This window comes from Nilaparvata lugens, chromosome 1 (genome assembly GCF_014356525.2).
Source record: "Nilaparvata lugens isolate BPH chromosome 1, ASM1435652v1, whole genome shotgun sequence".
NCBI lineage: Eukaryota > Metazoa > Arthropoda > Insecta > Hemiptera > Delphacidae > Nilaparvata > Nilaparvata lugens.
Window position 1 is genome coordinate 57,539,137 of NC_052504.1, and position 25,468 is coordinate 57,564,604.

A 25,468-nucleotide genomic window follows, 5' to 3' on the forward strand; every position below is an offset into this window, starting at 1 on the left:
TGAGTCCAAGTGGTATAATCGAAAAGTTAATTTTATACAATTGCAATACCAGATTTCACCATCCATGGCTAGAATATGTTCGAAAGAACATGGAGGTATGTGTAACAATCTAAATGGGAGATACCAACCATTATTAGCAATCCTTTTAGCATTATTCAATGCTAAACTATAAGATGAATAGGTTATTTTAATATTTCTAACTAAATTACACAAACTTTCCATATCTTATCATAATTCGACACAGGTCCATCATTCATTTGGTGTCATTATTATTTTTTTTTACACTAGAAAAAAAATGCTATGATAATATTTACTTTAGTACTTCACATTAGTGTGTGTGAACAGTCATTTATACTTCATTTTTTTTCTCTTGTTATCATTATTAGTGTCCACTACCTATAGTGAAAATAAATTAGGTTTCTCATAATATAATCAAAAGTATACTCTTCGGGTTTTCTGTCAAATGAACAATATTTCTCCGGGTTAATTTCTCTCAAAATGAATGGATCGATATATCTTTTTTTATTTTGAAATTTAAACATATGCAATGTAATGTCAAAGAATTCCTGACAATGACATTTGTATGTTACTATTGTATTTATTGGACACAAACTTTGATGGTCTAAACATGACAGGAGATGAAAATCTTTTGTTAAATCTATACGCTGTTGTTTATCAAACAATATGTAATCGGCATCTTCTTCTTCTTGGAAGTCTAGATTTTGCAGATACAATACTGTAACATCTTCACACGTCAAGTGTTCAGCTGCAATCATGTTCATGAGGTCTTTAATATCGAGTCTTTTGCATATAGCATACAATTTAGAAAGAAGGCTGCTGCTGCTGCTAGTTGTACATTGTAATTCATGATTTTCACCATATTCTAAAATCTGAGATTGCATTGATTTGGGTATGCTGCACAAATCTGCTCCATAGAAAATTGCATTTATGCTAGCCTCTTTGGATAAAGTTAGTAGGGAGAGTGGTGATTTTAGTTCATTTAAACCCATTTTTTTTAAATATGTTTGGCATGTGTCTTCTCTTAGAGGAGAACATCTGCAAATAAAAAAAAACAAAATATGTTTGTATGTGTGTCTCTCTCTCTCTCTCAATATAAAAGAGGTATTTTAGATTTTTACTTTGAAATCAAATTAATGAAAAAGAAGAAGAAGAAGATAGAAACATAATATGATATAGTAGAGTTGTGAAACGTACCTTTCAATTTTGTTAATGAAGATCAATATGTGTGTGTGTAGAATATTACAACAATATCTCTCTCTCTCCCTCTCTTTCTCTCTCTCTCTCTCTCTCTCTCTCTCTGTGTGTGTGTGTGTGTGTGTGTGTGTGTGTGTGTGTGTCTGACAATGTCACCACTTTCAATTGTTATTCTCAATCAATGAGTGCACGCACAAAGGCTGCTGCTGCTGGAAAGTGCTTTTAATGGAGTTTTAGAGAGTGAGAAGTGTTTCGTACAAGTTTTCAGGCAGCAATAAACATTCCGGTCAAATTGACCCTGTTTTATGGCGTTTACAAACAGAAGAAAGTGTGGGGTGGAGGTAAGTCTCAAATCAACAGAAGGGAGGGAGGAGGGATGATGATAATAATAGGGGTAGTAGTATTAGAAAGTACTTTGCTTCTTGTCATCATCAATTATTCACAAATGTTTGTGGCTTGCATATTTTTTCTGCTGATGCGAGAACTCCGCCCCCCTAGACACAGTGACAATGACAGACAACTCATTTTGTGGTGTGGAAGGGACGCAAACAACACAGACACACAACAGTTAATTACAGTGTTGACAATGACGTACTGACTCATCATCAACACAAAAAGAAAATGGAAAACCCTGAAAGTGGTGTGTGTGTGTGTGTGTGTGGTGTGTAATTATGTGTTGAGATTCGCATGAAACAACAGGCGTGTTTTGTGACACTCGATAATTACACACACACACACAAATTAGGGGGTATTGTTTTTACACGACTACTACTCCAAAAAAATAATTGTAGGTTGTTGACAATATAATTGTTGCCTGCCGCCGCTGTGCTGCCCCGCAACCCACTCTGTCACCACCACCACCACCACCACACACCCCTCAGCTCAGACAATATTCTATAAAATGGGATAATACTTTGTCACTTGTGCACACACACAATCGTCTTTTCTCTCTTTGTGTGTAGTACACGTTTGTGTGAATCTTGACAAAGTAAGTAAGAGTTGTCTTATTGATTTTTTGTTTGCTGGTGAGTGACTCTTTCACCCAGTCTCTGTCTCTCTCAACCAAAAAAAGAGACTTATTGATTTTTTGTTGCTGGTGAGTAGTAGTAGTAGTAGTTTTTTATGTGTTGACTTTGTTTTTTTAATAAATTCCTATCATTAAAAAAAAATGAATAGACAATTAGATTTTGGCTTTATAGCCTTCTTTTTTTTTAGTTTATTATCATATGGTCATTTTCAAAACAACATGCATTGTTTTTCAGAAAAAAAATGAGTGAAGGATACAGTGAAATGAGAAAACAAATTGCCAGAGAAAATAAAATCACTTGGAAGAACAGATACCAGGATGAATACAGATTTCATATTGCTAGTATTCAAAGTGTGGTTCCACTTGACCATGCAACTGGCACCCCTATCAACCATAGATCTGGTTGTGTGGTTCCATGCACCCATGCAACTGGCACCCCCTCCCACCCTATCAATCCTGGCAGTTCCAATCATAGATCTGGTCGTGTGGTTCCACACACCCATGCAACTGGCACCCCCTCCCACCCTATCAATCCTGGCAGTTCCAATCATAGATCTGGTCGTGTGGTTCCACACACCCATGCAACTGGCACCCCCTCCCACCCTATCAATCCTGGCAGTTCCAATCATAGATCTGGTCGTGTGGTTCCATGCACCCATGCAACTGGCACCCCTTCCCACCCTATCAATCCTGGCAGTTCATATTATAGACAACAGGTCCACCAACATGATGATGAATATGGATACACAACCGAGCAAGAACGGCGGTGGTATCCAATACCCAGACCACCAGCCCCAGAGCGCCAATCGGATGTATGGTATCCTTTAACGGAGGAAGGCTTTCCTGACTGGGATATAATACTTGATAGAAATACCAACCCCGACAACCAAACACCATCACGTGGGCAGCCTGGATAAAGGATTTTCCTTCACCATCATCATAATCATCATGTAATTAAAAAAAAAAAAACTAATATACCAATATTATAATCTCACTTTATATAAAATACACACACACACACACAACACACACACACACACACACACACACACACACACACACACACACACACGCGCGCACACACACACACACGCGCGCACACACACACACACACACACACACACACACACACAACACACACACACACAACACACACACACACACACACACACACCACACACACACACACACACACACACACACACTTTACCTCCTTCTACTCACCTACTACTATAACTACTTTCATTCACTGAATAGCTGGTTTGACAAATAAATAAAAAAAAGACAATATATTAGATTTGGCTTTATAGCCTTTTTTTGGTTTTACTAGCAACACAAAGTTACACAATTTTCATTTTTCTTCTTTTTTTTAATCACATAGTTTGTGTTTTTCAATCTTTCTTAAATCACATTATATTGAATTTAAATAATCTTAGAGTTCTCTTATTTCAATAATCTTCTTCTTCTTCTTCTTCTTCTTCTTCTTCTTCTTCTTCTTTATTATTGTTTTTCTTCTTCTTTGATCATGTCAATTAGACTGGATGAACTGTTCCAGTCAAGGGTCGATACTCCTTAAGTACATCATAGATCATGAGACAATAGGCATGTGTAGATTCTGGTATATTTTCAGTTGGTAGTGGTAGTAGTCAATTTGTTTACATTCTTACTGTTCTTCTTTAGTTTTCTGTTATTTTTCTCCTTCTTCTTCTTTTCCATATTTTTCCTAGTCTTCTTACTTATGCTGCTGATACCAGCACCAAGGACAACTTCACCCAACAACTACACCCTTCAACTACATCATCAAATATAATTATAGAGTTGGGTGGCTGTTCGTGGGGTGGTGGAATTTCATCACTTGTGTCACACTCTGTATAGTTGAGCTCTGGTTCAAGACCATTCATTATGGCGCGTAAAAATTTGTATTTATCTTGAAATTTAGTTTTGGAGAATATGTAAATATTTGAGAATCAAATTCCATTTGGATTGAATAATATGTTGAATAGAACGTTTGTTTTACCACAGCTCGTTGGTCCACATATAATGCATCTCACATGATTTGGAAATAGAGAACTGTGCCGTAATTGTCTTTTTCCCTGTTGTTTCAAATTTCTACTAACAATACAATCAAAATCGATAACTGGAAGCTTTTGTTTAGTTTCAACAAGTTCAAGTACACTATTTCTTCTTTTACTTCTTCTTCCTCCGACACCTCTTCCTCTTCCTCCTCCTCCTCTTCTTCTTATCATCATTATCAGATCAGATCAGAACGATTGATCCAAGAGTTGTAACTATTATCATAACCTTTCCAACTGACTAACAGCTTATTACCTTGTCTCTTTATAACTTCATCGATTTCAAACACTTTGGGCACACTGGTCTTTAACAGCTCCTCAGCATAGAATCCTCCTTTTATAGGTTCGTAGGTTACAGGAAGTGTTGGTCTTACACATGTGACTGTAAACAGTTCGTTTGTCCAATTCGGCAGGTAGCCCTTGTCAAATATCATTTTATACTTGCTTATACGAACTCTGTCACCGGGCTCGATTTTCTACCAGTGTCCTGGATAGAAATTTGGCACTACCACCTTTGTTGACAGTTTTTGACAGAATTTATGACGATTTTCAGTGATTTTGTCCAACAGTAGGCACTCATGTTTTACATCTACATCGATGGGCTGCATTCCAATTGTTCTATGCACCTTTCCATTGTATTTGGAAACTAAGCAATCAATAATGTCTATCCACTTATAAGATCCCCGTTCAGTAAACATCATCCACATTGACTGTTTCAACGTTCTATTGAATCTTTCGATAATTGAAGCTTTCTTATCAGAATAGCTAGTATAGTGATTAATATTATAGCATTTCATTAGATTGGCAAACTTTGAGTTTATAAATTCTTTTCCACTGTCAGTTTGAAGGTTATGTGTGCTGTCATGTCTATCAAGTATAGGAATAAATACATCGACTATCTCATTGGCTGATTTATTCTTAATTGGTACTGCGTGTGCAAACTTGCTTAGACAATTTATTATTGTTAAAATGTATTTGTAGCCTTTGTTGTGACGTGAGTATGGAATCATTTCAACCAAGTTGGCTTGTAGTAAATCTTTTAGTCCCTTCAATGTCACCTGTCTTGTAGTATAGTTTTCAAAGCTGGTTTGTGTAGTTCCTTGGCTATTACAGTTTTTTCATTGTCAATCTTTTTTCTCTTCTTCTTCTTCTCATTCTCCATTATGAAAAACACCTCTTCTCTTCCCCAACAATACCAATACCACACAGTTTTCACTTGAACAACACTCAAAAATGAAATGGTTTACAAATAGGTATTACCTTTATATTTATAAAAGACTATATCGAGTAAATATTTATAATAACCCAAGCATGTAGTTCAGGGTCAATGGCTTCTACCATTTCACAATATGTTCTACTTGTGGGAAAATCGATAACTAATCCTTGACCATTGTTGAAAGGATGAATAATAGTGGTGTGATAGAAAGTATTGCTCATTATGCCTAGGAAATTCTCTGCAGAACCGAATGGTTCTCTAATATGTGTATTGTTGAAATCAAACACAACTTCTACAATCCATCATATACCACTTGTGCATTGACAACAACTTAGTCTCAAACAATTAGACTTTTTTTCTCTATCCAAACAGCACATTTTCGTGAGATAATGATGGTCAGCTGATGAAAAACAAAGAAAACTGGTTGGCACTACTGCAAGCTATTGAAGTTGGTGTAGAGTGTGATGGAGATATGTTGTACACTTTTATTGCTTTGAGAAATTCTATAAATGGGAATGAGTCATGTAAACATGTGTGCATGTCATATTTACAATTTACTCGAGAACAGAGAAATGAATCTAGTTTGAATCCACCAGCAACAGCCATATACCAAGAGTCCAGAATATTGGAGATAATTATTATATTGTTGACATCATCATCATCATCATCATCTTTATTATCATTTTCAACTGATGGATGATGCTGATGATGATGATTGTTGTGTAGATAAATCTTTTCCAAAATACATTGACAAAAGAAAAACTTATTGGATTCATCGAGTCTGCCAATGGTTCATAATTGAAGAAATTCATCAGTATAGTATTGATCCGCTAGTCTAGCTTCACATAATAAAACATTTTGTAGTAGTGTTAGGGAGAACAATGTCGATGTTAATACAATGACTTTCATTGTTTAAAAATTGTTTAGTTGTGTTTGTTTTATACTAACAATGAGTGATGTGATAATATGGTTCATAACAGTTTTTTTGTTCTCTACAGATTATAATGTTGGACAAATTAATTATTGAGAAAATGACTACACATAACACAATGGAAATTTCATCTGCAACAAAATTAATGAATGACACATCATCATCTTCTTCTTCTTCTTCTTCAACTTCTTCACCATCATCACCTGCAATTCCAATTGATCCTGTGCATAATACATCTAATTTAGCTTCTAGAAGACCTAGTAATTATTGTAGTATTAGTATTGGTAGTAGTAGTGATTTATATATAATAGACATTCAAGGATTTAAATACAATAACAGAGAACTAGTTGCAAAAGAACTTGTAATTCTAGAATCTACAAGTGATGGAGTTAGAGGACACCAAAGTGTAGTGACTAGTCATTATTTTTTTGAACAACCGTATCCAAATACCTACTTGTCAACAAGTACAAACAATCATAATAATGGTTTACAATATAAACATGGACAGAGGTGGGGGGGGTGTTCTAATAGGTCAACAGCAATTACTACCCTACACTAGTTATAAAAAAGTTACTGTTAATGCAATTGGAGGGTGGTTGTTCAATCCAACCAATAGGCATAGAAATGGAATAGAAATATATGTTCATGGAGTTTGAAACAATGACTCTCCTATACAAACAATTGGGTGATTGGTATCTCTTAAACACAATTTACGATTATGTTCGAATTATTGATATTTCGTGTGAGTATGCTTCTGATTTTAGCCCACCAAACCTTGATGGACTGTTGAAGAAATGTAGTAGCTCAGTTTCACATGTCTATTGTGAAGAACATTATTTACTTACATTATTGGAGGACATATGTCTACATATACAAGAATCTCTTGCATCTACAACACAGCGGAATAGTGTTAATAATAATTTGCCTTTGTCTCCATCATCATCATTGTTGGGTGTTGATAGACATAACTATAGATGTTCATCGCAGATTGTCCATGCTCTGCATGGCTACATCAAAAATCAATGTTGAGATTAAATATGAATATGTAATTGATTTATATAATAACTATCATATATATAAATATACTTTGTGTGTGTAATTATGTGTGTGTGTGTGTGTGTGCTAAACCAATATATATTATTTTATTGTCTCTCTCTCTCTCTTCTCTTTTCCTACTCCACCTACATGAACTCAAGAGATCATGTGTAAGAAACAGGGGTTGATTATGCAACATACTTTACATTACCATCATATATTATTATATTATTCTCTCTATCTTTGAATTTCAAGGAGAGAAGATACTCTCACAAAGTGTTACACACACACAAAATTGAATACTAGTCAATGTTATAATGTCTGAAACAAATAGAATGTACACTGCCAATTTTGTTTGAACTGTTGCACCCTTACTAAGGGTGAGTGGTGGAAATCAATCAATGGTAGGAAAGATTTTGAGGTTATGTTGTATGGCGCATGCGGGGTGGGAAAAATCGAGTTTGAGGTTAGAAAAAAAGGAGGGAAATTTGGGGGTCAAGTGAAATCACTGATCAGCTTATTAATGATGTCACGGATCAGCTGATTCGTGACGTCATAACTCAGCTATGGGGGGGTGGGTGGTGGGAGGGGTTGGTGACGACGCTGGGGGTGGGGGGGCGTGACGTCATTGTTGATTTATGTCTCTCATTTTTATCTTACTTGCAACAACAGGTACTTTTTGTAAAAATAATATTATTAACTATAGTAAATATAATAAATAGTTATTAGCAGAGAAAATAAAATAATCTTATGATGTACGGTATGATCTCTCTATTTGGTTTCTCCTGCAGCTTATTAGTTCTTGAAACAAATCATGATTTTTCCAGGCGTCAGTACTATAAAAGCGTGGATATCTGAAAAAAAATCCTATAGAACTGGCTTCAATAAAGCTGTAATGGATAGGATCGGAACCAAGGCTCGGGGCATGTCATCAAAAGAAAAGGCACGCGTGGTCTCATGTTTGATGACAAGGCAATCAAACAGGCTTGGAGTATTCGTCCAACTTGGGTATTATAGAACATATCCAAGATATCGGACATTATAGCTGTGATTGTCAGTTAGGGAAGCAAGCAACAGTTTTTATGATTTGGGGATTTTATTATCAATGGAAGTTACCAGTTGGTTATTTTATTACTGGGAAAGGACTGTCAAAGGATAAAACTAACACTCTGTTACTTCATTGTATAAGGTTTCTGGAAAAATCAGGTCTTAATGTTAGAGCTGTTGTTTGCGACTAGTGTATCACTAATCGTAGTGCATAGAAGCAGCTTGGAGTAAGTCCTGCACGGCCATATTTTTAAATGAGTGGAGGACGAGTTGTTCGTGCACTTTTCGATGTTCCTCATCTTGTAATATCTGTTCGAAACAACCTCCTTATACATGATTTTTCAATGGATGGCAGAGTAATATCATTCAAAGACATCAAGGAGATGCTCAAAATTGATTTGAGCAGTGGGTCAACAAGAGCTGCTCACCAGTTTACACCAAGTCATATTTGGCCAAATTATTTTCTAATAATATGAAGGTATCGCTAGCTACACAGATTTTCAGTCATACGACAGCAGCTGCTTTGAAAACTGTTGTAGCAACTGGTCAATTGAAAGTGAGACATTGGATACAGCTGAATTTTTTGTATCCATGAATTCAATCATACACATGATTGTACTCTCTCACTACAACTAGATGGTAGACAAAGGTTGGCACGGCCACCAAAAATTTCCGGAAAATAATGTAAGTTTCTAAGTGTTTTTCATCTATCTGTATCGTGTTCCCTGCTTAAATTAGTAATATACAACTGTAAAGTGTTCTGTTATGTGCTACAAAATAAATTCTCTTTGATGCATTTAATAGTAAAAAGAATTTCTTCCTCTAAGATTTTCGCGATATCCTGACAATTCTGCTCTAAGCAAGTACAATGTTCATGTCAACACTATTTTGAAGACATCTTCAGAGGATCTCTGAGACTATTCAATATGAAGTATTTGATGGAGCCACCTAGAACATCAATCTGTACTTTTGATGAAGATGAAATCCTCATTATTGACCCAAACTTATCGGGATTAGCCGAAGAAGAACAGAAACCGAACCGAACAGAACCGTGTGTGAGAAACTAGCCCATCGCTAGCAACGACTTTAAACACGATGGAATTTATTAGTGTCAAGTGGGCGTTCGTTGCTATGCGGTTTCTATTCGGTACCGAATAATTCAAACCAAATACCCGTTTCACACTCTTATCGTAATCGGTCGAAAACGAACAGAAAGCGAACCGTATGTGTGTGGTTAATGAGTGTAAGCAACACTATCATGTATAATTGAGTGCTGAACTGTTTTTTTTTTTTAATTTGGGGCACAGGTGTATATTTTTGTAAACTATCAAGCAATGCTTATGAAATGTGTTAGTATGGATTGGTGTGTATTTGAGAAGGATTCATCAATTAGTGTTATCGTATATGGTATTGACTTTCAGGCAGCCTATTTTCGGTTCCCTCTCGCCTGGATTTGCGTGTGCTTGTTAGTGCGGTGGCGTGCGGCAAAGAACACGCACTAATATTAACAACCGACAGCACCGTCTACTCGTGGGGCACTGGCAGGTGTGTAGCAAATAGCAATGAGCTCTTACAATCCAATGTCAAAACTCTCTGCTCTGTTTCAATGGTTCCTTTCTCAAGGTTCATAATGATTTAAATTATAAAACCATGTTTATAACTCTATTTATAATAGACTAGCAGGTAACCTGTGCTTCGCAAGGGTCTAATTAAAAACTTGACAAACTGAAAACTTGTCCTAGGTGCTGAAATATTTAAGAAAAATTAAAATAGGCCTATAACAAGCCTCGGTAAATTAAGAATCAATAAGCAAAATTTCAAGTTTGAATAGAAAAAAATCTCAAAATTTAATTATTTCAAACTCGTAAATCTTCTATCCCGAGCGTGTGTAAGCCAAATCTTTCCTTTATTATTATTCTCCATATCTTTTATATCCATTTTAATGGGTCATAATAAGGTGTCATTGGCTTATTTATCAAAATGACACCTTTTCTATCTTTGTATATTGAGGAAACTTCTTACCAGCGATGTCGTGCAAAGTATTACTGCTTTATTATTATTATTTTTTATAGCACCTAGTTAAAGACTAATAAGCTATTCTATTTTGACTTAAATTGATAAGAGTATTGTTTGTGAAGGTAAAACCCATTGGTTAAGCCTTCTATATTGGTGAAGGATTAAATTGAAGATTATTTTTAGCATAAAAGGATACAGTATTCTGCCTTTGCACTTCCAATTGAACACTTTAGCACTATAAACTAATTCGTGTGGCTTTCTGCGTTGTAGTCTTCTTACTCCATGCACGTTGAGCAGCTGGCTTGCTTCCACGTTCACATGTTGATCAAGTCGCACTTCTCATGTTTTTCTGCGAATCTTTGGATTTCACTGATGACTGTCGCCACTCCCAGGTCGCGGTGGAGATCACAGTTCCTGATGTACCAAGGAGCGTCTCACAACTTCTGAGTACTTTATTGTGGAAGCGCTGGATGATGTTGATATTCAATGGTCGGGTGCAGCCCCAGAGTTGAATTCCGTAGGACCACACCGGCTTGAGAATCTGCTTGTAGAGAAGCAATTTGTTATAATTTGACAACTTTGATGCCTTCCCAAGTAACCAGTACATTTTCTTGAATTTTATGCCAAGTTGTTCTCTTTTCTTCTTCACATGCTCCTTCCACCTAAGCTTGGCATCCAGCGTCATGCCTAGATACTTTGCAGTGTTGGAGTAGGGTACAATGTTCCCATTGAGTGTAAGGGGATATATTGAACTCTTTTGTTTGTAAAGTTGACTTGAACTGACTTTGCTTCATTCAATTTTATAAGCCAGTGTTTTGTCCAAACATTGATTCTGTTGACTGCCACCTGCAATTTCTCTGTAGAAACAAGTTTAACCAACTGATAAAACTGCTGTGTCATCACCAAATGTTGCTACTGTTACGTTTTCGGGTGAAAGAAAGAGATGTGTATGGGAGGTACAAGAGGGGACCTAGCACACTTCCTTGAGGAACTCCAGCCCTGATTTCTCTGAGAAATGAAAAAGCATCATCTTGTTTTATCCTGAAATAACGGTCTTGAAGATATGATTTCAGTATCAGACTGTATCCTGTTGGTAAGAACTGGTTCATTTTGTAGCACAACCCTGAATGCCATACTTTGTCGAAAGCCTGTGCTACGTCAAGGAAAATTGCAGAGCAAACTTTCTTTTCCTCCAATGTATTTTCAATAATATTTGTTATTCTGTGCACCTGATCTATTGCACTATGTTTATCTCGAAATCCGAATTGATGGGTTGGTATTAATTCACTATCGTCCAGATAAGGCTTTAATCTTTTCAGTAGAAGTTTCTCAAATAATTTTGATATTACTGGCAGTAGTGAAATTGGCCTATACGAGGTTACATCATGTGGTGGCTTTCCAGGTTTTGGTATCATGATGACATCGGCTACCTTCTTGGCACATATTTCAATCGGAATGAAGCGTTGAAGAGATGGCATAGCTTCACAATTGCTTCTCTTGGGAGCTCCTGTAGAATCTCTCCAGTTATTAAGTCGAAACCTGGCGTTTTCTTTCTGCTCAAATTTTTAATCTCATATTGTACCTCCCTTGGTGATGTTGGAGTGATAACTCCTGCTCCAAAATGATGAGGATTCTCATCTATAATTGTTTCCTCATGAGGTGAGAAAACCTTTTCCAGATGATCAGCAAACAAATCGGCTTTCTCTTTATTGCTCCTTGCCCAGCAATATTGATTCTTCCTTATTGGTGTAACTTGATCAAGAGGTCTCTTCAGTTTCCTGGTTGATCTCCATAATGAAAAATTTGTAGTAGACTCATTGGTTAACTCTTCTAAGTATTTATTGATATCTTTTTTTACATCCTGTATCATCTTTCTCAGTTCATTAGTAATTCTATTAAGTTCTGTTTTAAATCTTGGATTTCTTGTTGATTGCCATGATCTTCTTGTTCTTCTTCTTTTTTCTATCAACTCTCTTACCGCTACAGGATAGCAATTACCTTTGAAAATCCTGCTTTGAAGTAGTGGTGTATCTTCCCAGGCACATTGTTGGATATTGATTACAAACTCCTGGACTCCACTTTCTAGTTCATCTATAGTTTGCAGAGATGTGTTCAAGTCTATTTTAGAGTCTATCATATTTTTAAAAGTTTCCAAATCTGTTTACCTGTTGGTGAGTCTAGGTGGCATTTCTTTTTTAACAGCTGAACTGTGCATTGTCAAAACTATTGGCGAATGGTCAGAGTTGAGATCAAATTCTTCCTTAACTTCAACACAGTTTGGTGAAATATTTTTTATGATGAAAAAATCTATCAGGTCTGGAATTTTTGTTTTGTCTGTTGGCCAGTAAGTTGGTTTCCTTGTTGAGTGAACATCGCAGTGGTATTCATTAACAGTCAGTAATAGCTCCTTTCCTTGAGTTGTGGTCAGTCGGGACCCCCACTGTGTATTCTTTGAATTGAAGTCTCCTGCGATGATAAATTTCCCTGTGAAGTTGCTTAGGAAATATTTATATTCTATCTTCTTCAAATTAAATCGGGGTGGACAGTAGACGGCTCCAATTGTGATCGTACCAGATGGTTTACCGATAAGTTTGACTTTGATTGAAATCGACTGGAACTCCTGCAATTCTATCTTCTTGAATTCGTGATGGTTCAGCTCTTCTCTTACAATAACCGCACTTCCACCTCTAGCGCTGTTGTTGGGATGTATGGCATGGTACGTTTTGTACCCTCTAATTTTAAAGTAGGATTCTTTGGTGAAATGAGTTTCGGAAATGAGACAGGCATCTATTTTATGCTCGTATACGCTTATTTCGAAATAAGAAAAAAACAATTAAATCTATTTCGACAGTCAACAAAAGAGACGATCCTATTGTGCCACATAGAGCTGTAATAAATGACAGTAGAGTTAAGGAGAACCAGAGTTATGCTGATAAGCTGAAAAATAAAGTACCTATCAACAGTAATAGTCCAGGCAACGAAGACAAAAAAATGCCAAATAGAGGGAAAAATTCATGTATAAGCCAAAATTGGTACAGTTGTAGGGGAAGGCTTCTTAATTTATGAATGATGAGGTGCTATGTGTTACCTGTTCTGTACTACGGAATGGAAGCCTGGACGCTGAAGGAGATTGATGTGAGGAGGTTGGAGACATTTGAGCTATGGATGTATCAAAGAATACTACGGATTTCATGGGTGGAGAGAGTGACCAATGTAGAAGTGATGAGACGCATACGCAAGGAAAAAGAAGTAATTATGACAATTGAGAGAAGAAAACTGCTATACATGGGACATGTTATGAGAGGAGAAAAATATAAATTACTTCAAGTTATTATGCAGGGGAAAGTCCAAGGAAAGAGATCCGTAGGAAGGAGACAAAACTCATGGCTGAAGAACCTTCGGGATTGGTTTGGATGCAGCAATAATGACCTATTTCGATCTGCGGTCTCAAAAGTAAAAATCGCCACCACGTTCCAGCGGACTGCTTCCCCCACCCTTCCACAGCCACATGATCTTGACTTTAATCCTTCCATACCTTCACTAGGATTACTCGCACAAACCGGTATTAAAAACTCCACATAGTATTATTATTATTTGTAGTAGTATAAAGTAGAATTTTGTAACCGTAAACTGTAGTAATTTTGAACAATGAATATTTTTCTCTATTTTCTCCACTTTATATTTCCACTATTATTAATCCTATCAAAAAAGTGCATAGGACTTTTTTGTAGAGAATTTTACGTAGTTTAATTTTACTAATGACAACCTTTTCCCTGGAGGCCATAGTTTTTTAGTTATTTACAAAAAACCGAAAAAATGCATCCTTAGAGCCCCCTCCCACCCTTAGCTCCACCCCCACCGGTCAGTACTTTTAGTATGTTGTTTAAGAAGCCTTCCCCTACAACTGTACCAATTTTGGCTTATACATGAATTTTTCCCTCTATTTGGCATTTTTTTGTCTTCGTTGCCTGGACTATTACTGTTGATAGGTACTTTATTTTTCAGCTTATCAGCATAACTCTGGTTCTCCTTAACTCTTCTGTCATTTATTACAGCTCTCTGTGGCACAATATGATCGTCTCTTTTGTTGACTGTCGAAATAGATTTAATTTTTTTCTTCTTATTTCGAAGTGCCTGCAACTCTTGTGCTACAACACATCATCTATAATTGGCAGGGTGCTCCATCCCACAATTGTAGCATTTAGGCTTAACTTCTTTACTCTTAGTACAGTTGATAGTGATGTGGGGACAAGCGCATTTCACGCACCTAGGCTCCTTCTGGCAGTACTTTTTAGTGTGTCCCCAGGTTTGACAATTTTTACATTGCGTAGAAATTTCTATTTTTTCAGGGGGACTACTTCAACCTTCATACCCATAATTACACATATTTCATAAATTCTATTTATGCTCTCTGTGTTTTCAAAAGTTGACATGAATATTGGGAGTGGTTCTTTTGTTTTCCATTTAAGAACGTTTACCACATCCAAAATTTTAAATCCTTTTTCCTGAAGTTCCTCTTTTATTTCCTTTGGATTGCAAGTGCTGTGCAACTTATTCACAATTACTCTAATGGGTCTCGTTTGCTTGTTTTCAAATGAAGACCAATTCGTTTGAATACATCCAATTCGTTTGGATATATATATATAAAAAAAAACATTTTTTTGTCATTCAGCAATGATGTAGCTAGTCTATAATCATCATCAGATTCAACGTTGAGTTTTAAGCTACCATTATTCAATAGTGTGATCTTATAAGAGTCTTTTATTTTTTCATTCAAAATCTTATACTCTACTTGATAGTCTTGGATGTTGTAGAGTATAATTGGACGAGGTCCTAAACTTGTTTGATACCAGGAGTTTTTTTTTTGGCTCAGCATTCTCTTTTAGTTCAGTTCCTCTACGTGAACTCACTTTCTGCTTATTGGATGATTGTGTTGTGATGAACTTATTTTTTCTGATTGCTGGAATTTTGTATTAGCTTCGTTCCAAGCTTCAAATAAAAGTTTTTCGCATTCTGATTGAATTTTATCAGATCGAACCTTGTAGGAGACAGGTTTATTTCCTTCAGTTATAGTAATAATAGTCGTATTATCGTCACCGCTCATAGTTACGATAGTTCAGTTCTCACAATAGAATTACCGATTCAGCACTCACCGAAGCAGCAATCAATATCCGAACTCGGCTACAGTCATAGTTGCTGACAACGCGCGCGCGCACGCATACACACACTCACTCACTATTCGGCAATGCCGAATTGACACAACAGTTTGATGTTATACTTTTAGAATAATTACATGAATATTTCACAAAACACGTCTACTCGCTTCGGCTTCTGAAAGCTGACTGATTACTGCTTTATGCATTAAATTTTTCACCCATACAGGCAGTCTCAAACTGTGCAACCTTTCTGGCAGTTCGTTCCTTTGGTATAACACCTGTAGCTGTCACTATCATCACTCTCTCTCGCTTCCACATACTTTTTATCTCCTCTGCCAAAGGAAAATATTCAAACAGCTTCTCATTACTGTATTGCTTTAAATTGTGCGTGTTTGGTATGCCTATGTCTATTAAATATGTGGTTTGATTTTGTTTATCTATTAATATGATGTCTGGTCTATTGTTGGCTATTGTTTCATCTGTGAGTACTGATCGATCCCAGTTCAGCTTGTGAGTACAATTCTCCAAAACTGACCTGGGAATGCATTGATAATATGGGACTTAATTTGATAACAGGTTGTGTTGAACTGCCAAACTTTAATGAACAATCCTTGCCACCTGGTTGTGCCTATGGAGGTAGTCCGTTGCTACTAGAGCCTGGCATGCACTTGTTACATCTTGAATTGTCTCATATGATTGGTTACGTATCCGGCATGTATCTGTTTCCAGGTTCTCAGGTTTAATGTATTTGAGATAATTCTTTGTAGCAACACACTGATCCTGGATGGCCATCATGAACCCATCAGTTTCAGCAAATATGCCACCCCAACTGAGCCAAGCATTGGACGCTTCCTGACTTATAAGAGCGTTAGTCAGGTCATGAGCATGGCGCCCATGTAAGGGATTCTCTAGCCATTTCTGTTGCAAAGGTGATATGTGCTCCTCACTAGAATGGGGGTCCTCAACCTCACTGTGGCAAAGATCGAGTGGAGTGTAAGAGTCATCAGCTGCCACAACAACCTTGTGTAGAGATGAACTCTGAGTGAGAAAATAATTCCTCAGCGACTGCTTTTGCCCCTGACAGAGTCTGTGTATATCGGCAAGGCCTCTTCCACATTGACATCTTATCAGACGCTCCACTGCTGATTTAGGGTGATTAACTCTGTACCTGACCAACAACTTCAGAATGGAGCGGGCTAAGCCTTCCAAATCTGCCTCAGACCATTTCACCACACCAAAAGTATACGCGAGGACAGGGATAGCATGTGTGTTGATAGCCTTGAACTTGAATGTGATTCTGCCATCAATCCTTGATTTCAAAACTGCACCAACTATTTTCAAATAAGCATCGCTGAAAGCCCCACGTATACTACCGTGATTCAGCCTTTTGGTATGGTTAAGACCTAAGTTCTTGTATGCATTATTAGATACGCCTATTCCACCCCCTAGGTTATCTAATATCTGCGAAGTATTGCTACAACGCGGACTAGCTACAGCCAGATATGGGTCGGGGTCAGAGGATGTACTGACAGGTGGAGATACCGGACCTACACTTCTCCTCCTATCCTGATTATTTACCCTCTGTTTTTGTCGTGAGGTATTTAACTTGAAGGGGAGAGTGTGTGCCCGTGCCGTTGCTGGCCGATTCGGCCGTCGGCCTTTGAAATACAGGGTGGGTGTTTAATGGGATTAAGATAACCCTATACAAGGAGACAGATCTGATTATCAGATCCCTACAAATAATTATATTTGTAGAGGTAGTACGCAGTCTGAACCAAATGCGAGCTGACGGCGGGCAGACTGGATCTGCAAGCCCGGAAAGAAGTTTTACTACAGGATTTAAGGTGAGGGCTATGATGTAAAGGTATGGCGGAACTATGGAGTTTTAGTAGTATTTAAGATATAGTTAAATAGGGCACGGTATAGGGTGTAAGCTATAGAGAATAGGGTGCAGGTTATGAGGTATACAGTATAGGGTATAGGGAACGGAGAATCAATAATAAGATTATTATTTTCTACAGCAAACAGATGCTTGTTCAATAATCCGCAATCTGACAATTGCGCTCTATCGATCATCAAATTGATCCTGCTAGCCCAATTCAGGATATGAGTTTTCAATACGGGATATTTAAGATTCAGTATACAGGGTTTTAGGTGTAGGATTTCTGAAGCTTGAGTCTGTAGCTACGAAAGGATCTTTAGCAATTCTGTGACTGCTAACCAGGACTCCCGCGACAGTCTAACAACTGCGCGACGGTTATTAAGGGCTAATCTGTAACAGCCCTTAAGGGAATGGAAATCACTCTTAATCGTCTGAAACGCTAAATTAATAGTCAGTATGTTGACTATTATGAGAGGATAGAAAAGATTTTCACAGACACAGTCTGTAGTATAATATCGGGAAGACAACAGTATGTCATTGTCAGGATAGGAAAGGATTTTTCCAGGATTTTCCACAAGGAAAATATCGAGTCAGAGACTTCTAATTCAGGAAAAGATTCAAATGGGCTTTTCCAAGCAATTGCCAGTCTGAGGACTACAACAAAATCTATCTCCAATTTGCAATTGAGATCACAGGAAAACTCGTGAATTTCCCACTGGGAAAACCAGCAAATAATATTTGCTATTAAAGGGGAAAGGTTTCTAGGAATTTAAGAAAGGATTTGCGGGTCTGAAAAACCGCGACTAGGACGATCTCAAATGTGAAACTTAGATCCTAAACTAAACAGGGTTTTCCAAAACTTTTCACAGGTCTGAGACCGCGACGGGGTTGATCTCGAGTCTGGAACTGAGATCAGGAAGGGTTTTAGAACAGGAAAAATTAGGATAGAGTAGAAGGAAGCTTGTCGCAGTCTGATGACTTGGACCGGGAAGTTCTTAAGCTGTACCTGAGAGCTGGAAGGATTTTAGAATAGAGAAAGCTAGGAGGAAGTGAGAGGAAGTTTGATGCAGTCTGATGACTTCGACCGGAAAGTTCTCAAGCTGTACCTGAGAGCTGGAAGGATTTTAGAATAGGGAAAGTTAAGAGAAAATAAGAGAAAGGACATCGCAGTCTGTTAACTTCAACAGGGACAAACTTAAGTTGCACCTGAGTTCTCTAGGAAAAGGATTGGGATTTTCCTACTTGGAATTATAGCTTGTCTGAAACTGCAATGCAGAATAAATACAGGGGCCACTCTACAATAGGAAAATTTACTCAAAATAAGGATATCCTCTACAAGGATAAAAATTAATCGAGAAAACTATTCTCAAAAAGGACAGGGATAAAAATTAATTGAGAAAAATTACTCTTTAAATTTAAGGCCACCTTACTACAGGGAAGGAAACGCATACAAGCGACCAGTCCTAACATACAGTTACCTGAATCGCAGATCCAAATACATATAATCACGAACCAATTTCCAATTCCCATATTGAACTTGAAAATCTTGTGAAGCGACAGAGTAGAGTCTTATAAATTAAGCACTCTAAAATAATATGCTACAATCCTCAAACGATGCGGAACCTACCGTTATCGAACCAAATAGAGCCTAGTTAAATTTCCCACTTAACTGCTTGTAGCACAAACTTAAGATCCCTCCATCGACCCTGGGTCTACTCCTCACAGAGCAGGGTCCGTGGAAAACGGGAGGCAAGGGGAAAAGAGATTACCATCCAATAGGAGTCTCAGGAGACAATCACGCCACCAATCATGTGACAAGGAATGACTCCACTAATGCTGATGCTAAGGGTAGATTAATGATGACAGTACTACTAATTACTATTATACACAATAATGTGTATTATTGTAAACAATCTATCTCTCTAGAAATTACAAGAAGGGGCTACTCTGGTGCAACTGCTGCTGACTGCATATTAGATAACAGAACGCTCAAACTAGATATTTCTGGTTCAGATGAATCCGCTGCTGATAATTTACAGGGGTTGTCGGCGATGATAATGATGTACACACTCAACTCTTAAGTTCAACAAAATAAATCCAACTGTCGACCTTATTTCTCTACTGAAATAAAGAAAATTCGCTAAATTATATGCTAAATGACGATTCTCCATTTGTCACAAAATCCACTTTGTGACAGCATAACCCTTATTCATGCAATCAAACGTATCTCCCGAATCCAACACAAAATTTGTGGGTTCATATTTTTCCTCATGAAATGCTCAAAGTTTGGCATTTATTGAGACCAAAGGACATTTGAATATCATTGGAGAACATGTGTGTAAGTGCCAATAGGTGCTTTAGTTGTCTCTCACTGGCTGCATATAATTTGATGTCATTTATGTACAAAAGATGTGACAATGTACAAAAGATGTGACAATGTACACTGCATGTTGGCTGTACCTTTCAGATTGTATCCATAGCCAGAGTCTTTCAGGGTGAAGGATAGGGGATTGAGTGATAGACAAAACCACAGGGGGCTAACACTATCTCCTTGAAAAATTCCCCTTCTTATTGGGATACTTGAACTTGTAATCCTTCCACCCGAGTGTTCAACTTGCAGTACTGTTGACCAAGATGTCATGAGGTGCCTTAACAGTGAAACTACCCTTGGGTGGACTTTGTATATACTAAGCACTGTAAGGAGCCAGGAGTGTGGCACAAAATCAAAAACGTTTTTATAATCAATGAAGGCTCTTCTTATATCTCTCTGTTTATGCATCGATTGCATCAATAATCAATTGCTCCTCACACCCTTGTGACCCCCTTATGCACCCTTTCTGCTCTTCTGCCAATAGGCTATTCTCTTGCAGATGGCAATACACTTTTTCAGTTATTCAGAAGATCAGAATCTTATATAGGGTGCAAAGGCATGTAGTTGAGCGGCATTTAGCAGGGTCATCTGAGTTTTTCTCCTTTGAGAGCAAGTATGTAACACCTCTAGACAGGTAAGTGGGAACTCTTTCAGGGTTTTCCAAGAATTCTGAGAAACTGTCAGCAATAAACCCATGGAGAGTGGTGAATCTCTTCAACCAGAAATTTTGGATCCCATCAGGCCCTGGTGCCTTCCAGTTTTGGGTATTGTTCACATATTTTGTGACATCCCCAGCTGTTACCACCATATTAGACATTTGTGGGACATGCAAGAGTGATTCCTCCACACCACTCAACCAAGTTGCATCCCTATTGTGAACAACCTCTTCAGACCATATACCCTTCCAGAATCCCTCTATCTCCCTCACTGGTGGAAACAAACCTACAGCCTTCATCATCTGCCCCTTGTAGACTCGTAAAGAAGAGCTTCTCACTTCTTCTGAACAGAGAATTATTTCCTTTTTTCCTCCTAGACTCTCTCTAACGTCGCAACCTCTTTGCCTTTACTGCTAGTTTCTGCTGCATGGTATCCAGAAACTGTTGTGACATGCAATTCTGTGGATCTCTTTCAGAATGAGTGATTTCATCATTTCACCAGAGATTTTTCCCCACTCTCTCAGCACCTTTCCACTTCTATTGCCAGCAATGTACTGGGTTAAACGTTCAATACTCTTCCTCAGCTGTTCAATGGGTTTGCAAAATCTCTGCTCCCAGGGAGGCATCTCTCTCTTTTTGACATGAGTAGGCCTTCTCTGACATACTTACCCCCAGTTGCCCTGATCACTGACACAGCAGCTAAAATAAAGTACAGTGTGCAATTCCTCAATTTCTATATTCTCACCATCAAGATAATATTAGGAAGGATGTTCTCATTCATCATTCGAGTGACTTTTGCCAAGCGCCGTGATGTATGCTGTAATTAATATTATTATTGTTATTATTAATACTATTATTATTATTATTCGTGTCTAGTTCACATAGTGGAAGTCGCTAAGTACGTCTATGAACCACATTTCCAGGTACTTCCCGTTTTTTCTCCTCCCAGTATGCCTTCATTCTCTCTGAGAATGCCTTCTTTGTAGCTTCAGTACATCTAGTCCCGCTCCTTCTACAAGCTTCCACTGGCCTGACCTCCCAATTTTCAACGCATTTCCGATATTTTTCCCTGTCAGTTATACCTTCTTCAGGAATTCTCGCTAGGTTGAGATAGTTTTTAACATGTTTTTATCCAATCTCCTCCTTTTCTAAGGTAGCAGACATACTCGACTATTCTTCATGTTATTCTGCTCACGGGAAGTCTTTTAATAACACCAAAAAACTTAAGTCTTCTTTTTCTCATGTCAGAGACTATATTAGAGTGTTGTTCGACTACACAATTTTTCTGAAGTCTATAACCATACTCTGTGTGTCTTGGACCAAGAATATTCCGGATTATTCTCCCCTCCTTCAAAAGAACATCCAAATTCGTTTTACAAGTGAGCGTCAATTCACCTTTATTATATTGTAGATAAAATCAAATCAAATTTTAATTATATAAAATACAAGAAAATTTACATAGAAGAAATTGAATATGAATAGGCTTACTTGGATGACAGGTCCGTGTGCGGGGAGCAATGTCATAGTAAACAATATTTATTTTATAATAATTATGTATCACATATCAACAATATGAAGAAAATAAATTAATTATGTACGGTAATTAAAAATATAGTTGGTAAATTGAAAAATAACAAATAAAATGTATCCTTCAAGTTAAAGTTTGGATTGATTTTGATGAAAAAATTTAATTGAGAATTCTATTTGACAGCAATCCGGGGTTTATTCAGATTAGAGGAAACAGAGAAATGAGAAAAAAATGGAAACTTTGAAAAATTGAACCAAAAATGGAAGATGTTATGAAGAAGATAAAATATCGGGGCACTGAGCTTCGCTCGTTATTTATTTATTTATTGATAAACAGAACACAATTCTTCAAAATGATTGGGGAAGGACTATCAGACACAGCCCAAAACTGTTTCTCCCCTGAATTCTGATTTATACACCATAAATGGCCCAAAAAGTAGGTTATGCTCCATACACTTGAATTCAGGTTCAATTTTTAGTCCAAATATTTGAAAACAGAAAAGTTCTAATTTAGATTGTTTACAAACCAGATTGAATAAGAAAATAACACTCACTAATCACTAAAATAATGAATAACTTTGAATATTATGATATACTCTAATTCAGAATGATATACCAAGTCATGTCAACAAATCAGATTATTTTGATGATGTCGATTACAATTTTTAGATAATATTTCTCGCGAGATACGGTGAGCTGATTAATTACACAGCTGATCTCCCACACAGGCACATGCATCTTCTATTATCGACAGACGACGAAATTATCATCTGTTTTACCAAGGATGAATAATAATTATCCTTTTAATGTCCTTCAGCGAGTTTTCCCAAGGATGAGACCTAGTGCAATCGAATATTTATATCATAAACCTACTATGTTCCAAATTTCGTGAAAATCGCTAGAGTCGTTTTCGAGATCCGTTGGACATAAATAACCTTGAATTTGAACTACAATAAATAACCAATGATGAAAATATATACAGATACTATCATGGTACCCGGGCTTTGCTTCGGGAATTGAAAGATCCGATTTTTTTCAACCTAAATTCTACCAAAGTCGTTATAATAGTTTTTGTGATCCATCATGCAAACAAAAATTGCTTTCTGAATATAACTTGAATAATAAATTAATATAGTCTCATCACTGCAATAGAATTTTGTATCTGAAAAGGTGCTCTCCCTGGAGGAAAATGTTATTATATATAGGACCGTTTCAAGTTTCAATCAAATACATTTCTTTAATACTTAGTTACCCAAAAATCGTTGTCAGTAAGTTTAATAATTAGTTGCGTTGCTATCACCTCACTCTGAACAACTCATTCAACACTGTTGAAATATACAATCAACTGCGTATTTTAAAAAGCAATCAAGTTAGCAATGCCTTATGGTGTCACCCAGTTGCTCTTATGTACTCATCTTGACATCAGGGAATATCGTGGGGTTAGTGGTAAAACTACCCATTGTCACGTTATTTTTTTATAGTTAAATAACGATTAGCCTCCTGCTTGGCATCAGTCAGTAGAGCATGAAATATTTTAATAATTATAATAATCAAGGTCGTGGTTTTTTATAGGATACAGTCTCACTTTAGTATGACATGTTCTTGTCATCATACATTAATGGGCTCATACTTACAGGAGCTTATAAAAAATAATACTGATAATTTATTAAAAAATATATATATGGTACTTATCCTATAGTATTGAGGAATAAAAAATAAATCGCACACCATAAACAATTTGATACATATATTAACAAATATTCAAAAAAAATAAATCAGAGCAAAAATATATAGAGCGACAAAAAATATATAATATAAGATAAAATAATAATCGAAATCAATAAAATATCACAGGCTAATACTATTCTTTACATTTTATAGCACGAAACGTTACCATGTGCTTTCATTTTTATGATCATATGCATTTATTTGCATGTAGCTGCAATATCAGCTTGCTAATACTTGTCGACTTGGACAATTCTATTTAAATTAGATTCTTAAAATCAGCATGACAAACTAGTATTCCAAATATATATATATATTAAATTCTATAGTATCTAATAGATTTCTTTGTAATAAATATATTATTTATCTCAGGGTACGAGATTCGGCACCTGAAGGAATAAATAGAGCAATTCATCTAGTGAATCAGAGCTACAATAAACTGTCGCAAATTATATTGCAGAAATTAATGATCATTTGAATATTGTATTAACAGCCTAGACTTTATACTTCTTTGATTGATAGATCTTCTGATATGTGGATTGATTCGTTACTTTCTAATAAAATACCTTTAATACTACATTTACTTGCACAAGTATTTTTTACCAAATTCTTAATTTATAAGAAAACCCTTTCGACGAGTTAGCTTTGATTCTTATGTAATTTCGAAGCACTGAGGGCGCCCTATCACTATTTCAATATTTTTCACTCACGTGTCGGAATTTTCTTATGAGCTGCTGATGTTGATCCAACTCCTGGTGGTCCTGGATTATTGTAGCCGGAGTCGTCTCTTCCAAGGGGTTACAAAATTATTTAAAAATGACTTTTGCTTTATAAGAGCATCACAAAGTCTTATAAGAAATTTGGTAATTCAATTTAACTTTAAATTATTACAAGGTATTACGCTCTATAATTTTTAGTGACCTCTCATGGTGGCAGTTGGCAGGCGAGTGTCGTTCTCGTTTCTCAATTTTACAATTCTCATTTCCGATTTTCAAATTTGCATAAAATTTGAATATTCTATTCCTCCGCCATTCAAGGCTCTAATAGACCGTACTAAAATATTAAATTATTACTTATGTTATATATTTAATAATTTCTTTGCCTTCGGGCCATATCCAAAACATAGACTATACAACAATTTTTTATAAATTCTATTTATTTGTAGAAATATATACAAATATTTTTGAATCGGCTCACTATTGCCGCCTATCAATTGCCACTATTTGATTGGTGCATGCAAATTATTACAGTATTCATGCGCCCAGTAACCTCCTACTTCCTTAATACATTTAATTATTTTTGTTGGGGTTTTTAAATATGCTCTTTACATGCTAAGTAATTTTTTATAGGTTATTATTTGTTTCATACATCACAATAATTAGCCACGTGAGACCTTTAGTTCCTCAAATTGCATACTGTTTTGCCACAATAAATTTCTGCCAAGGTGTTTGGTCAGATTCTACGTTGTATGGCTCGGTCGATCGTTAGGTCGCCGATCACTAAATGTTTATGCCTAACCTCAATTTTCAATATTTTATATAATATTATATATTAGCAAAATTTATTTCCATTCCTCTTAGGCTGTTGTACAG

The 25,468-nt window shown here is 36.6% G+C and overlaps 1 protein-coding gene across 14 annotated transcripts in view; it reads left to right on the forward strand.

Annotated features, from left to right (window-relative positions):
* Nucleotides 1–25,468, forward strand: part of LOC111045927 (ultraviolet-B receptor UVR8) — a 95,148-nt gene that overhangs the window by 28,367 nt on the left and 41,313 nt on the right. For all 14 annotated transcript variants that reach the window (XM_039437744.1, XM_039437774.1, XM_039437788.1 and 11 more), the window contains one exon: nucleotides 9,965–10,088. In XM_039437744.1, the coding sequence (XP_039293678.1) occupies nucleotides 9,965–10,088 (124 nt within the window). The remainder of the gene's footprint in view (nucleotides 1–9,964; nucleotides 10,089–25,468) is intronic.